The sequence below is a fragment of the Hyaena hyaena genome, unplaced genomic scaffold, assembly GCF_003009895.1.
Source record: "Hyaena hyaena isolate Hyena2069 unplaced genomic scaffold, ASM300989v1 scaffold_404, whole genome shotgun sequence".
NCBI lineage: Eukaryota > Metazoa > Chordata > Mammalia > Carnivora > Hyaenidae > Hyaena > Hyaena hyaena.
In genome coordinates this window covers 1,100,430-1,116,673 of record NW_024081036.1, presented here as the reverse complement: position 1 = coordinate 1,116,673, position 16,244 = coordinate 1,100,430, and the positions used below count along the sequence as shown (strand labels likewise).

The 16,244-nt window shown below is 42.4% G+C and overlaps 1 protein-coding gene across 3 annotated transcripts in view; it reads right to left on the bottom strand.

Annotated features, from left to right (window-relative positions):
• Nucleotides 1-4,454: 4,454 nt before the first annotated feature.
• Nucleotides 4,455-16,244, bottom strand: part of RTTN (rotatin) — a 163,405-nt gene continuing 151,615 nt past the window's right edge. For 2 of the 3 annotated variants that reach the window (XM_039251940.1, XM_039251941.1), the window contains exons 46-49: nucleotides 13,794-14,061; nucleotides 6,761-6,864; nucleotides 5,648-5,717; nucleotides 4,455-4,849 (exon numbers count right to left, since the gene is read on the bottom strand). In XM_039251940.1, the coding sequence (XP_039107871.1) occupies nucleotides 4,764-4,849; nucleotides 5,648-5,717; nucleotides 6,761-6,864; nucleotides 13,794-14,061 (528 nt within the window). In that variant the 3' untranslated portion in view covers nucleotides 4,455-4,763. Of the gene's footprint in view, nucleotides 4,850-5,647; nucleotides 5,718-6,760; nucleotides 6,865-13,793; nucleotides 14,062-16,244 lie in introns of those variants that run through there. The other variant, XM_039251942.1, reaches the window with a different exon arrangement.

The following is a 16,244-nucleotide window of genomic DNA, read 5'->3' as shown; positions in this document are numbered from 1 at the left end:
CGGAGAGCAGAAGGACAGACACTCGAGCCCCTGACGACACTGTTAGCAAAGGAATGGCCCCTTGGGGGCTTCCTACATGTGGAAAAAACACCCACTAAAACATAAAAATAAAAGAAACTCCTCTTTTAACTAAAGCCATAGTTATTTTCGATTTTCTACTCTGCGCAACTGTGACTTTTCCTAACAGGTAGACACTATAAACCAGGTATCTTATCTAAGTGGATACGGTGCAATGCAATTTTTATGATAAATATCACCAGAAAATGATTAAAAGTAGTTCTCCGCTTTATAACCTGTGTTTTTAGAATCTCTCTCCATGGCAAGCCAAGGGAAGAATGTTCTAATAGAGTATCTGAGGAAAGCATGTTCTCAGAATTTGTCCAGAACCGCAACCAATCTGCTCGCCTCCAGAATGCTCAGGATCACTGCCCAAATGAACCAAATGGGATGCAGATGTTCCCAAGGCACAGCCGTGGGCCGAGGAAAAACCACAGGGAAAGACATTATTGACATAGGAGAATGCGTGCAAGAATTCATTCCATGCAGTCTACACTAAGACACGTATTTTCCTCTTGACTTTCATGCCAAATTAGTTTAAGAGAAATTTATCGAATGCTACGTTATAGATCTTTTGTGAAACATTATTTTTAAAGAGCATATCTTCTCCTGAAGCAGATTTCTCAAACGCAGAAGGAGCAAATGAAGCACAGAGATGGACGTTCTTAGGCACATGGAAAACGGGATCATGCTGAGCTCATCATGTCGCCAAACATCAGCATCCTGGGGGCTTGGTGTAGTCTTTCATGCATCTTGAGCCTTGGGACCCAGCCTCCTCTCACTGAGTCCTAGTGACTTGCTATTTAAATTTTAGAAAGAACTTCCCATGAGGAATAATTTTCAACTTAGGAAGAATAAACTCTTAAGTTGCCCGTTCACTAAACAATAGCATTTAATCATCCAATCCCCTTGACTCTCTGGACCGCAAGAGGTCAGCAACAGATGGGACAGATGGAAATGGCCACCCTCACACTGACAGATTCTTTAAGCTGAGCTTTTCTTTTGGAGGCTATGTTTTTATTTCTTGTGTTTCTCAGCCAAATTGGGGAAGAGCACTATTTCACCAAGTCACAGTCAATCTGACAAGCAGAATAAAATGTACCAAGCCTACCTAGCTGCACTGAACACCTCCATACGGGGCTGTGTAAGACTTAGGCTCTCGGTGATGACTCAATGAGCTCAGTGACCTCAAGACAGTGAGCACATCCCCACTAGAAACTGACAATCCTTTTGGAATGCTGAAACCTCAGTTTTGACAACAGAACTCATTTCCCAGCCTATCCCACCCCTAGAGATAGAAGGGTTGCAATGGCACAAAGGATTTAGTGTTTTAATGAGAAAGAGACACATTTGTGATAACTACATAAGAATAATTCATCACTAATAACAGCCAAGGGACAATTGACTATGTACCAGGTATACTATGCTGGGCACTCTAACCTGTCCCCAACTTTACAAGGCAGTGCCTCCTCCCCCGTTACAGTGGAACCTTGGAACCTTGCTGTTCCAAGGTAGCCCCTGCTGTGCACGGATGAAGCGAGGGTTGACACCAGGTCCATGTGGCTCCAGAGACCAACTTCCGTAACCACTCGGTTATGCTCTCTCATTCCATAAGAGAACCGTATGCATACCTGGTGTCTACGGCAACAGTAGGAATGCGGATCATTATTCCTATCCATCAATCTGCCAAATTCAAGGAACATCATGAGTCAAGAAGCAGATCTCAGGAAATGGGGGTATACAAAGTGCCAAAAGATGAATGATGTAAGATCACTACAGAAGATGAGTATATTTAATACTACAAAGGGAAACTGATGACCTGCAGTTAACTGGGCAAATTCTATTTTTCACTCCTTTCTTTACAGAACACCAAAGAAAAATACAGCCAGTTACTCATTTTTGAAAGTGATTTTAGGAAGAGCTGTAAAGGCTCCAGATAGGTCTCCTAAGCAGTCTACTTTTTCCTCTGTTTTCGAAACCAAGGACTACCTCCTCCCACAAACTGCTCAAGGTCTTAAATTCAGAAGCCTCTGGATCAATGTCTGCACATTCTGGTTAAAATAGTACAGGCTTGGTGTGCATTCCCAGCACACTAGCAATACTAACCCAACCAACCAAACAGGCCAGGAGATGGGAAATTTGGAGAGCATGAGGCATGAACTGGTCCCCGACACCTATTTTCTGAATCTTTGCCTAAACTAGGGATGTGTAATAGAAAAAACACTTGACTAGCATTCAAGACACCCAGATTCAAGTCCTATTTCATTAGTAAGTAGCTGAGTAATGTTAAATCGTTTTCAAGTTCCAGGCAGTATTCTGTAAAAGCAGGGGAAAGAACTGTCGGCTCTCAAGCTGTGGTGAGTGTAAAGACCACCCGGGGAGCTCACTAACAATTCTCCTGGTTTGGGCCTAAGACTGTTTCAGTGGGTCCAGGAAGCTGCATTTCAACAAGCTTAGGGGCTTGCGATGCTCCAGCTGCTGACACACTGAGCCGGTGGCCTGTGGAACCTCCTGCTTCCCAGCTTCTCCACTGGCTGGCTAGACACACTCTGAAGAGACACAGAGAGGAAGGGCTGCCGTCAGCACCAGGGTGCTCCATGCCTCTGAGGCTTGTGTCCCTGGACACCTACAGATGGTAGCCCAACCCCTCCTGAAGCCATGGCCTCTGTCCCTCTTCTGGGTGACAGACCTCCTGGGCTTCGGCAGGTAACATCCCCGCCTGGTTTGAGCTACTGGGCTACACACCCCCCCACAGTACTACCCTGAACTGCTAGAGAAAATAATCAATCACCATTCTTCCTGATTTAAAGATGTGAGGCAAAGGATACCTGATATGTCAATCAATCAATCAAGAACCATAAAGGAAATAGTTATTTCCTTGGAGAGATCTGATTTTTTGTAGGAAAAAAAATGGCTGTTAGCTTTAAGATCCAAATACAAAGACAGGAATTGCGGTGAGGAAGAACAAGGAGGCAGCACAGGATAGACAGGCAGGCAGCCACAGACAAACTCCCTAGCCTTGCTCAGCCTCCATGTATTCACCTCCAACACAGGGAAAACAGTCATTTAGAGGAAATAGATTAAGTAATAAACATTCTAAGAATAGCGCCTGTGACACAGAAAGAGCCCTTTAAATGGAAGTTACGAAGAAATCCAACTCATTATTCATCAGTGAGGTCTTACAAGGTAATACCAAGAAAACAGCACAGAATATAAGAAACCAGGAGGAAAGGTAGAAATAATTCCTGATTCCTGCTCTCAGAATCGGGTGAATTTTTCAGAATATTGGCATGTCCATTTCTTTGAGTTACCTTAGGCAGCCCAGAAACTTCTGAACTTCCTAGATCCATTGTTCTAATCAATAATTTTCAGACACTACAAATTTTTCTGCTTCTATCTCACTAGTTAAACATCTATTCCTTGCTCATGCTTCTAGCTAACATCTTCTGGCTTATTTTAGTGACGGCAATTTGCTAAAGCACTTTAAAAATGTAATTTTTGGGGGTGCCTATGTGGCTCAGCATGTTGAGTGTCTGAGTCTTGATTTTGGCTCAGGTCATGATCCCAAGGTCATGGGATCTAACCCTGTGCTGGGCTCCTTGCAGAGCATGGAGCCTGCTAAAGATTCTTTCTCTTCCTCTGCTCCTCTCCCCTGCTTGCTCTTTTTCTCTAAAATTTTAAAAAAATGTTATTTTTTTTGTTAACAATTCAATTAAAACTTTTCTGTAAATAATGTGTGTATGTAACTATGTGTGTGCATGTATACACACAAACACACACACACACACAAACACACACACACATATTTGTTTTTCTTCTCTTGGACACAATTTTCTTACTTTCAAAAGTGTTGGGAAAACTGCCAAAAGTAATCAGTACTTGAATTGGTTCTAATTTAAGTTCTCAGTTCAGAACTACGTGCCAGTTGAGGTGACATCACACCTGACAGAACTTGTTCCCCCTGCGAGATTTTATTAAGTCTTATTCTTCATGATGTCTTGGCCCTAAGCTAGAATTTGAACCCAGGCCCTATCTGATCATAAATTCTATTTCCTCCTTTATTATTACACAGCATTTCAGAATTTGAGAGGTGAAAATAATAAAATGTAACAGGTTAACAAATCATAGGCAAATGAGTTAATATCACTAAAAATTGCATAAAGAAGCTACTCACAAAATCCTAGACATTTACATGCAAATATCTCTTCTCTAATGGATATGCCCTGGGCAAAATAAAGGTTTGTGAAGTAAGTATCTGTACTGACAAGAGCCAAATTCCATGTAATAAATTAAGGAAAAAAGGAAATCAGAACACAGTGTCATCTTCCAATTACTAAAATTTATATTCATGACACCGATAAAAATCTGCAAGCAGCATTAGTCAATTTTCAGTTTCGAAAAATATTTTATTAAATAACTGTTAAATAGGATTTTTACAAAGCATAGAAAAAGGTAAAAATGCTTATGTTCCCCAAAGTTTCTATGTGATTTTTTCACCCTCTTCTCGTCAGCTGCTCTTTCTCATGGGGCCAGTGCGAAGGGACGCAACGAGGGTGTCACCCGTTCTGCTTCCCATCGAAGAGGAAGGGCACGTGCTCTGCAGAGACTCAGCATGTCTCCAGGTAACAGGTGCTACACGGAGCCTGCTTGGAGGTGGGCTCACCTGTGGCGGCTGTCGGTCTCTGGGAGGAGCCCCTCGCGGGGGCTCAGGAAGAATTAAGAAGCTGAACAAGGTTTTCAAGACATTTCAAATAATAGGCATTTAGAGGGTTTTCTTCTGAGTTCGAGAAAGCTGAAAGAGAAAAATAAAGAACATGGAACAGTAAGTTTATTAAATTCAGCACTGCACTTAAGAGCAGCCAGAAGTCATATTTATTTTTTATTTAAACTTAAGCCTCTAGATTCAGTACCTCTAGAAACTCATGGTCACAGCAAGAAACCAAAAAAACTATAAGCCACTTATAAAGAATCAGACTGTAAAAAAATTAGTTACTAAGTAATTAGTAACAAAATTAGTAACTAGTTAACACAAACTAATAACTAAAAGACTTCGCACAAGGACACAGTACCGTGCCTTAGCATAAAAAAGTGTTCAAAGAAGAATGCTCATTGAAAACCTGTGTCACTTAAAATGAAAAATGAACTGTGAAAAGAAAACCCTGCCTCATATCATGATCACACCATAGGCTGAGAGGAGACAAGGGCAGGGGATCTATTCTCGGAGACTATAATTCAACTCCCTGATGTTAGATCAAAGTTTTCTGTTCAAGGTCAATTCTAATTGGGCCCAGTTCTTATCACCTAAGAACACACTAAAGCATGGTGGTAGCCACTGGCAAAGGATGTTTAGTGCAAGAAAAAAAAAAAAAAAAAGGAGTTGGAGAAAGATCACAGACACATTTTAAGAAATTACTCTCTCAAACCTTCATCTATTATAACATTTTATTATTTAAAAAGTGACGTAATGAAAAGCATGGACCAGTGTTGAAAACTGTCTTTTTGCCGTGAACTACCCAAATATTTCATTAATCAAATAATTCACTTAATAGCTTCCAAGTTTAATTGTAATGTCTTTCATAATAAAACTTACTTTTCTTTGCTAAGGAATACGCTTCATCCACTCTTCTTTTTATTGATGGATTTTTCAAAGTTGTTTTTGCCTGGAGAAAACAGAGCAGCCCATGAATCAGGCCTGTTCCCACAGGCTAAGGGTCAGGACACTACAATGCTACCGCGCCGCAGCTGACCACAGGCACACAGGAAGGTGGTCCTGGGATCACACAGGCACACAGCCCACCAGAAGTCACCCATATCCTTCCCTCTCTAACGGGACTCTCTCTCTGCTGCTCCATGGTCTTTACCTCTGCGCTTCCCTTACCCCCCTCCCCTAATCTCAAGTCTTAGAGGAAGACTCAGTCTTGGTTTCAATATTTCGTATTCCCTCCAACTCCAGATTTCAGATAAAATATATCAAACAGTGACAGTCGGTCAACAAATATTTACTAAGTGACCGTGAAGTGCCAAGTCCCGTGCGAAGCCTCGGGGATACAAGGCAAAAGCCCCGCCTCTTGCCCCGGGTCTCCTCGCCGGCTGGCGGGAGGAGCTGGGAGCACAGAGAGGGCACCCCTCGGGGATGCTGCCTATCCTAACGCTCTCTGTCACTATTTAGTCGCTAGATACACAAGGGCATTTGTCTCAGGGGCGGGATGTCTGCAATGAAAGACCAGACCAAAGGCCAGAGTGGGCAAGTGCGCGGCTGCGCCTGCTCTCGCTCCCCTGCGGCCGGCCCTGGGCTGCGGCCGTCCGAGGATCAGGGCAAGACGAGGAGGAGCCACACAGCTGGATAAAGCTTTCCTACCTGGTTTTATTTCAGGATGTATTTTTGTCCTTAATTCGTCTTTCAGCAGAAACGGTCTACACTAACGTTATGCCAATATGCCAAATCAGGCTATGCCAAAAGGAGAAGTCACCCAACAGAGACACCCTTCTGAATTGAGACATCCTTTTAATTAAATGACAATGATTTCAACTGATGGCTCACTAACTGTATAAATGCACGCGGCAATAAGGTCCCTGAGTTCGTTTTTTTGTTGTTTTGTTTTGTTTTTGTAATCTTGCTGCTGCTCCCCGGGCGGGCGTCCCTGGCTGCACTCTCAGAGGCTTGTATTTGCCCCTGGCTAGAACAATAACTTTAAAAACTGACCTTTTGATAATTGTGAATCAGAGCCCAAAGCGCAGCTGCTCCAATCCTCTGAGCACGTGGATTCTCGCTTTCCAGACAGGCAGCTAGCACACTAATGACTTTTTCTAATAATAAACACATTAGGGGGAAAAAAAAGTTCAGTCCCAGACATCACAGTGCATCTGATCTTGGACTAGTCAGACAGTCCCTTTGCCCCCTTCCGAACACACACACAGTTGGTATCACTAGACTATGCAGCCGTCCTATGTACTATGTGTAGGAGGACGGACACCCTCACAGCAAATTATCCTCAGGACACAACAGTCAGCAAGGCCGTGGCCACTTCGTTCTTTTGGCCCTAATTCAGCAAATGCACATTCAACTCAACAACAATAGTGCAGAAGTAAGTAATTACACAAAGTGTTGTGTAAATGAGCTGTCCAATTATAGCTCACATTTTGGTGTGCAGGAAAACAGATCTGCTCTTATGATAAATTATCAAGACCATCATACAAACATCAACCGCATGGGTTACTATATAAAACAATAAGCAAGAAATATCAAATTAATTAAGCCTTTTAGAAAAGGACTAAACATTTTAGAGAAATGTTTTTGTGTATTTATGTGTCAGAGGAAAATGTGATTTAAAGGCATATCCACACAAGACCTGTCCCCTTCTTGCACAGCTAGGCAGAGTGTGAAATCAGGACTTACAAATCATCTGCAGCACCCTACTCATGTTAAGGGAAGACACAGTGAAGTCCAGTCCCTAGGAGATTTGTCATGGTGTTTCCAAAGAGTATATGAACCTATCTTCTTACTTATTTTTATATATCATTATATAGTATCAAAGTGTTTTTTCCTCTAAAATGTGTTTTTAAAAGCACGTTCCATTCTTAAGGGCTGTTACTGGGCTCTGTCTGTCTCTCTAACCATTCCCACTCTACTGGATGCATCTGATTAAACTGTAGCCTGGTCGAGGGCAAAGTCTATCTGCTCACTGATAAACATTCCAACCACAGTGCCAATGCATTTTAGAGGTTCAATAAATACTAGTTGGATGAAAGATTCCATAACAAGGGGTGCCAGGGTGGCTCAGTCAGTTAAGGGTCCAACTTTGGCTCAGGTCATGATCTCCCAGTTCACAAGCTCAAGCGCCATGTTGGGCTCTGTGCTGACAGCTCGCTCAGAGCCTGGAGCCTGTTTCAGATTCTGTGTCTCCCTCTCTCTCTCTGTGCCCTTCCACCTCCCTCATGTTCTCTCTCTCTGTCTCTGAAAAATAAAACATTAAAAAAAAGTTTTTAAAAGAAAGATTCCATAAATAAAGCAACAAAAACGCTGTTTAGGTGATTCTATTAGTTTTTGCTTATAAATTATTTATTTGAGAAAAGAAAAGAAAAAAAGAATTCCATAAGTGAATTCTGTATACTCGAGGGACAGTGCGGAAGGTGCACACGATGCTCACCTTTCTGCCAACCAGCCCCTGCTCCTTCACCCAGCTCCTGTGCGTTCCCTGGCTTCTCCCACGGCTTCCCCATGACTCGCCTACATAATTGGTTACCTGATGAACTCATTCTGTGAGGTTGGAGGTGGCACATCATCAAATGAAACGGTGGTTCCCATGTGTCTTTCTGAGATTCACCCAGTGGTGTTTTTATACAGTGCACTAAACACAGCATATAACCCATGATCTAAATAAGTTTATAATAACTCCTTCTCCCAGTTACTGTCTGTCAAGCATTTTTAATAAAGTACATACACAGATTAGTGTGGTGCCCCCACGAGGTGATGCAGCTGGATAAATTTTAAAAAATATGTTTCATTGTGAAATATACCATGCATACAAAAAAGGCACATTAAACACTTTTAATAGCTATGGAGTGAGCACCCACATACACATATAAATAACCTCAAGAGAAAAGATAACAGTAAAACGTAGCTAGGTAAGTAGGAAATGAGTTTTACTTACTACTTTTCTTCTTGATTTAATTACATATTTAGGGACGTCATCTTTATAGTTTTCAGAGTATAGGACTTTCACCTCCTTGGTTAAGTTTATTCCCAGGCATTGTATTCTTTTTTGGCACAACTGTACGTGAGATTGTTTTCTTAATTTCTCTTTCTGCTACTTCATTATTAGTGTATAGAAACACTACAATCTCTGTATATTGACTTCGTATCCTGCGACCTTACTGAATTCATTTATCAGTTCTAGTAGCTTTTTGGTGGAGTCTTTTGGGTTTTCTATATACACCATAATGTCAACTGCAGAGACTGACAGTTTTACTTCCTTTCCAATCTGGATGCTTCTTCTCTTTCTGGTCTGTGGCTAGGAATTCTAGGGCTGTGTTGAATAAAAGTGGTAGAGAGTGCGCATCTTTGTCTTGTTCCTAATCTTAGGGGAAAAGCCCTGTTTTTCACCACTGAGAATGATGTTATCTGTGGGTTCTTCACATGTGCCCTTTATCATGTTGAAATACGTTCCCTCTAAACCTACTTTGTTGAGGGGTTTTATCATGAATGGATGTTGTACTTTGTCAAATACCTTTTCTTCATCTGTTGAGATGACTGTGTGGCATTTATCGTTTTCTTTTGCTGCTGTGATATCACATTGATTGATTTGCAAATATGGATTCACCATTGAATCATGGGAATAGAATAAATCCTACTTGACCTTGGTGAATGATTTTTTTAAATGTATTCTTGGATACGGTTTGCTAATATTGTGTTGAGGACTTTTGCATCTATATTCATCAAAGATATTGGCCTATAGTTCTCTTTATTTGTAGTATCTATCTGGTTTTGGTATCAAGGTAATGCTAGCCTCATAGAACGCTTTGAGAATAGGTATAACTCTCCTTTAAATGTTTGGCAGACTTCACCTTTGAAGCCATCTGGTCCTGGACTATTGTTTACTGGGAGTTTTTCTTTCATTACTGATTCGATTTCACTACTGGTAATCAGTCTGTTCAAATTTTCTATTTCTAACTGGTTCAATTTGGGGAGGTTATGTTGTTTCTAAGAATCTATCCATTTCTTACAGGTTGTCCAATTTGTGGCCATATAATTTTCCATAATATTATAATTCTTCGTGTTTCTGTGGTGTAGTTGTTATTTCTTCTGTTTTTGATTTTGCTTGAATTCTCTTTTATTTTTTTTTTTACAAATAGTTTATTGTCAAATTAGTTTTTACATAACACTCAGTGCTCATCCTCAAAGTGCCCTCCTTCATGCCCATCTCCCCCTCCCCCCCACATCCATCAGTCCTCAGTTTTTGTCAGCATTCAAGAGTCTCTCATGGTTTGCCTCTCTCCCTTTCCCCCACCATTTCCGCCCTTCTTCTCCCCCTTGGTCCTCCGTCAAGTTCCTCCTAATCCTCCTATACGTGCAAACATATGGTGTGGAGGTTCCTCGGGAAACTAACAATAGAACTCCCTTATGACCCAGCAATAGCACTGCTAGGAATTTACCCAAGGGATACAGAAATGCTGAGGCATAGGAGCACATGTATCTCTTTTATTTTTTTAATGAGTTTGGCTCAAGGTTTATCATTTTTGTAGATCTTTTCAAAGAATCAGCTCTTGGCTTCATTGTTCTGTTCTACTGCTGTTTTGGTTTCTATTTCATTTATTTCTGCTCTGATCTTTATAATTTCCTTCCTTCTACTGGTTTTGGGTTTTGTTTGTTCTTTTTCCAGCTCCTTTAGCTGTAAGGTTAGGTTGTTTACATGAGATTCTCCTCGAGGCAGGCTTGCATTGCTCTAATTGTCCCTTTTATAAAGGACAGCTTTCCCTGCCTCCGAAAGATGTTGGACTATTGTGTTTTCATTTTCATTTGTCTCCAGGTACTTTCTGCTTTCCTCTTTGATTTCCTGGTTGATCCAGCCATTGTTTAGTAGCATATGATTTACCTTCTGATAAACCTCCAGAATTTTTCTTGTGGCTGATTTCTAGTTTAATAGTGTTTGGTTGAAAATGATGTATGGTATGACTTCAGACTTTCTCAATCTGTTGAGACTTATTTTGTGGCCTAATGTATGATCTATTCAGGAGAATGTTCCATGGACCCTGGAGAGGAATGTGTATTCTGCTGTTTTAGGATGGAACGTTCTGAATCTATCTGTTAGATCCATCTGAGCTGCTGTGTCATCCAGAGCCACTGTCTCCTCGCTGAAGTCCTGCTTGGATGATCTGTCCATACATGTAAGTGGGGTGTTAAAGCCCCTACTATACGTATATTACTGTCAATTATTTCCTTATGTTTGGTAGTAGGTGCTTTATGTATCCGGGTGCTCCCATGTTGGACGCATAAATATTCATAGAATTTGGCTATTACTTCGAATATTTTAAGTTTTCACTTTCCTATCTCCTGCAAACATTTCCAAGCTTGTCACTTATTTTTCTAAGTATGGTATGAGTAAATGTATCTTTAACTCTGTGTTTTATAATTCTAATAAAGGTGGTATATTTCTCCCTGCTGCTTCTTCCACATGTTGCCATGTGTCCTGATGTGACTGGTCTCATTTCCCTGTACGCTAGTTAATACTTCAGAGAAGTTATTTGCGGAGGTTCTCTGAGGCTCAGCGTGCACTGTCCTGCACCCATCAGAGTGGCAGATCGCTTTCTTTTCTCTATAATCACCTGGGTGTGGGTGGGGGACCAATTTAATTTTGATTCATCTTTCTCCTAAGAGGTTAGTTCTTTGGAGTTCCACCTTAATATAGACAAGATGGCCCAAAACCGTGGATACATCGTGGATAGTGCTGAATGTATTTCCCTGACTCCTTGACATGCGTAAACAAAAGCCAAACATACAATGTTGGCAAATGTCCCTGAGACAAAAAAATATATACTTCATATATATTTTTTGTGTTTCTCTAGGCATAGACTTTCAATCAAAATTGGCCTGGGAGTTTCCCACTGTTTTTTCAGTACTTTGGTTTCTTTAAGGTCAATTTTGATATATTTTATCTAGCATATTTTTGTTGTTTTCAGAGGAGACCTTGCCTGACATTTATAGAAACAAAGAATACTCTGGATCTATTTTTCCAGGCCCCACAACCCACTCTACTCCTGGCCATCACACCATAGGTTTGGGCACTAATGATCAGAATTCTGCAGTCTTACGTGGGAGATTTTTAAGCAAGCAGACTCTGCTAAGCCCTCCCCCTGGATCCCTAAGTGGAAATGGGGGGCTGGGCCTGTGACATGCCTTCAAAGGGCCATAAACAAACTGCACAGTTGCCACCTCCTATCCCTGCCTCGGAGGCCCCGATCTCAGGTCTGTGGGACTGAGGAAGTTCCTTCTTACCATAAGTTTGTCCATCTGCTTTAAGCTAAGGAAGAAGAGAGAGCATCACTGTGACAAAGACATGCTAAAAATCAATCCAGAGGGAAAATACAGATTTCTCCTTGAGTTCCCTTATGCCGTACTTTTTCCAACTCTCTTAGTAATAACATCGCAGTGAGTGGTCCCCAAAGAAAAACCTTCCTTGCAGAAAGAATAACTAATAGATGAGAGCAGGCATGGAGGCGGAGCCCTCATGTAGCAACCTCACTGCCCTGGGAAGTAGGGCCTATCGTTATCCCTCTTTACCAAATGGAAGGCTAAGGCTCATCTCCGCGGCTGCGAGCACGGCGTCAGTGGAGGAGTTACGGAAAAGCAGAGCTCAGATCCACAGCTCATTTCATAAGTTAAAAGCTGACTGAGCTTCTAAAATCTTTCCCTATGTTTCCAGCTATTCAATAATTATCAGAAAAAGAAAATCACCACTACACACACGGGAGAACATAAGCAGAATCACGGTCACTTACTTAGAAAGCTCCACGTGTCACAGAAAAACATGTCTGGAAAAAGACTGAGGTTAAAAACATGCAAGGAAAACGAATTCATCTAGCCGGAGCAACTACCATGTTCAAAAAATGATACCAGGCACATTACGTGTGTTTATAAACTGATTTCCACCAGAGCCGAGAAAGGAAGGACTATTCTACAGATGGGGACACTGGACTCCAAGCAGCTGCCCCGGGTGGTGGAGTGCACGTGTAAGGGTTGGCATCCAACACCAGATGGTGGTGGGGTGGGGGGGTGGGGGGGGGAGATCCAGAGCCTACCAGTTTTTATTTCCCCAAAACAATGCAATGTCTCCTTATAAAACTCCCTCCCTATACACGTCACACCATCCTCACAGAAACAGCACATGGCTGCAGAAAGACCTTTTCATTTCTCTTTTCTGTTTCAAAATTATTCTGAAGCCTGGCCTCCACTGGTCCTACATCTCAGAGAATCAGGTCTCTGTAAGGCTAATTTCACCATTGGGTCTTGGGTCCTGACTCTCCTGCCTGCTCAAGAGCTCTCTCAGTCATCAAATATTCACAATGTGCTCACGAGCTACAGGCACAATTCTAGATGCCATGCGAAGAGGAGAGACAAAAGCCTCCTGACCTCCTAAGAGCTAATGTTCTAGTGTGGGCAGAGCAGGAGCGATCGGGTCTACGCCAGACATACAGTCTCTCAACCCGTGGTCGTCTCTACAGGGAGGGAGAGGAGATAGTGAAAGAGAAGAGAAGGAGGGAGGAGGAGGAGGATTGGGGGAGAGGGAAGGAGGGGAGCGTAAGGAGGGTATGGGGATACCACGATGGCAGGTTGTCTGGAGAGGCTTCACTGACACCGCAGCATCTGCTCAGAGACCCCGGGGAGCCAGGGGAGGAGAGATGGGAGAAGTCGGGGTGAGGCCCGAGGGGGTCCACGCCAGGCCGGGCTCTGCCTCCCTGCTGCCTCCCAGGTCAGATGGCAGCGGCAAGATGGCAGCGGCAAGCCGGGGTACCCTGGGAAGCTTCCTGGAGGACTGTGGCCGAGTCCAGTTCACCCCAGGACAGGACTCACACCTGATTTGTTCCAACAGCCTCTGCGCCCACAGTGCCTTGAACACAGTGGTGCTTGATAAATATTAGGCAAATCCCTTATAAAAGAATGTTGTATTTTACTGTAAATGGAACACTCCAGGAATGACCACGTGTATACATGGATGTGCGTGCGTCACGTGAACACCCACCATCAGCCAGGATCCTGGGCTTGTTTGCAGGACTGAAGCACATATTATGAAAAATAAGAAGAGGCAGATCAGGGCTGCCCTTCTGCTTGTATTTGCTCATCTCCGTAAGTAAGTCCAAGCCGCCGTGTAGCCTCAGGATCATCTGCTGGCCATCTTCTCCAAACGATATGTTCAGCAGTAGCTTCAACCAAAGAATGCTCAGATTACTGAGGTGCTTATTTCCTCCTTTGGGCAACGTCAGAGATAGAAAGTTCTGTAAGAAGTTACTCTGTGGGTAAATAGAGAGAATATTTTCTTCTTGACTCTTTTCATTATTTTCCTTGTCCCTTGGAGACCAATTAACTAGCATTCAGCCCTTCTTTTCCCAACTTTAATTTCTCCTTCCTCCTAACACCTTCCAAATACTCCACCTCTACCGTTTCCAGGTATCAGTGAAAAGGTTAAGAATAAAATCGTGCTCAAGTTTTAATTGTTACTAATTCTTTCCTGATGATGGATAAAGAAACTACATACAGTCAACTCTTAATGACTTAGGAGGGATAATTCTGGTTGGGGATTATTTCAGGCCTCCTGAGTTTTCTCTTTCTGCCTGCCTTCTGGCAATTTTGCTTCTCATTAAAAATTACCCTATGGGGAGGAAAAAGAAACAAAACCCAAGTCGGTCTTGGGTACCAGTTAACAAGTCTAGTAGTACTGAGCAGACCGGAGTCTTTATAGCTACACATGTGCTTAAAAATAAAAAATATCTCGGGGTGCCTAGGGGGCTCAGCAGGTTAAGCATCTAACTCTTGATTTCAGCTCAGGTCACGATCTCGCAGTTCATGGTATTGAGCCCCATGCTGGCCTCTGCACTGACAGCACAGGGCCTGCTTGGGATTCTCTCTCTCCCTCTCTCTCTGTCCCTCCCTTGCTCACATCTGTTCTCTCTCTTAAAATTAATACACACTTAAAAAACAATTTAAAAAGCAAAACTGAGCATCTAACTCTTGATATCAACTCAGGTCATAATCCCAGGGTCACGGGATCAAGCCTCGCATCGATCTCCGCACTGACCACGGAGCCTACTTTCCCTGACACTCCCTCTCTCTCTCACCCTCTGCCTTGCCCCTGCTCACACTCCCTAAAAAATAAAATAATCTATATGTATATTATATATTCATTCCACTTCAGCTGCTTATCATTACAAATGATTTCTCATGGCCACATGCCACCCTAGGAAACTTATAGATGAATATCAAAAATATCAGTTAGAGGGGGGCCTGGGTGGCTCAGTCTGGCTTTGGCTCAGGTCATGATTTCACGGTTCGTGGGTTTGAGCCCCACATCGGGCTCTGTGCTGACAGCTTGGAGCCTGGAGCCTGCTTCGGATTCTGTGTCTCCCTTTCTCTCTGATCTTCCCCTGCTCATGCTGTCTCTCTCTCTCTCAAAAATAAATAAAACATCACAAAAAAAATATATCAGTTAGATATTTTGAAAGGAGACAGAAGTGTGATCACTTAACTTTCTTAACTGTCCAGAATACCAAGATATCCCTCATCTCTCTCTTGCTTATTAATCTATTCTTATGTATTCTTAGTTTTCCTGCACCTAAATCAAGATGTTGGCTTGAATCTTAAAGAAATTTAATACTTTTACATAAAAGGACTCTGAGTCTAAAAATGAAAGGATACAGAAATGCTGAATCATTATGTGGTGTACCTGAAACTAATATTATTACATTGTGTGTGTTCACTAACTGGAATTTAAGTAAAAACCTAAAAAAAAAAATAAATGAAATCAGCTACAGAAATGTTGGCAGCGTTACCCAGGCAACGAATCAGCGTAAAACCACAGGCCCACCTTGCACTTGCCATCACTCACACCTACTTCTCAGTGCTCAGTCCACACTGATGCTCTTTAGATTCACCCCTGGCCTCTGCTCTGCTACTTTCTGCTGTGATACTGCAGATTTGGAGCAGACTCTAGTGATAAAACATATGGCAGAGCTTTCAAGTATAAATATACTATGGGCATGCCTTCTTTTTGCTGGAGCTAAAGACACTTTTAGACAATTTCCTATACCATGTGGAACGTACAGAAACATGCTGGAGACAAAGCAGACATTTTAGAATCTTAGTACAAAGGTGCCGGTTACATTTCCTAATGCCCATAGAGGAGGAAGGCAGAGGCAGAAGTGTAAGTACCCAGGGGCATTGCAACAGAGCAGCAGAGGAGGGCCCGGGGGGTTCCTAATTAGAGCAAAGAAAAAACAGCTTGACTGAGCTGCACCTGAAGCAGAGTCTGATGAAATATATACCATCGTACACTTGGGGACGGGGACAGGACCAGAACCACAGACTGAGAGTGGAGGACACCTTAGAGACCATGTTTTTGAACCCCGGAAGTTTACAAATGAAGTGACTGCAGCTTACAAAGAGAAGGTCTCTTGCTCAGTCACATGTCAAACCCGAG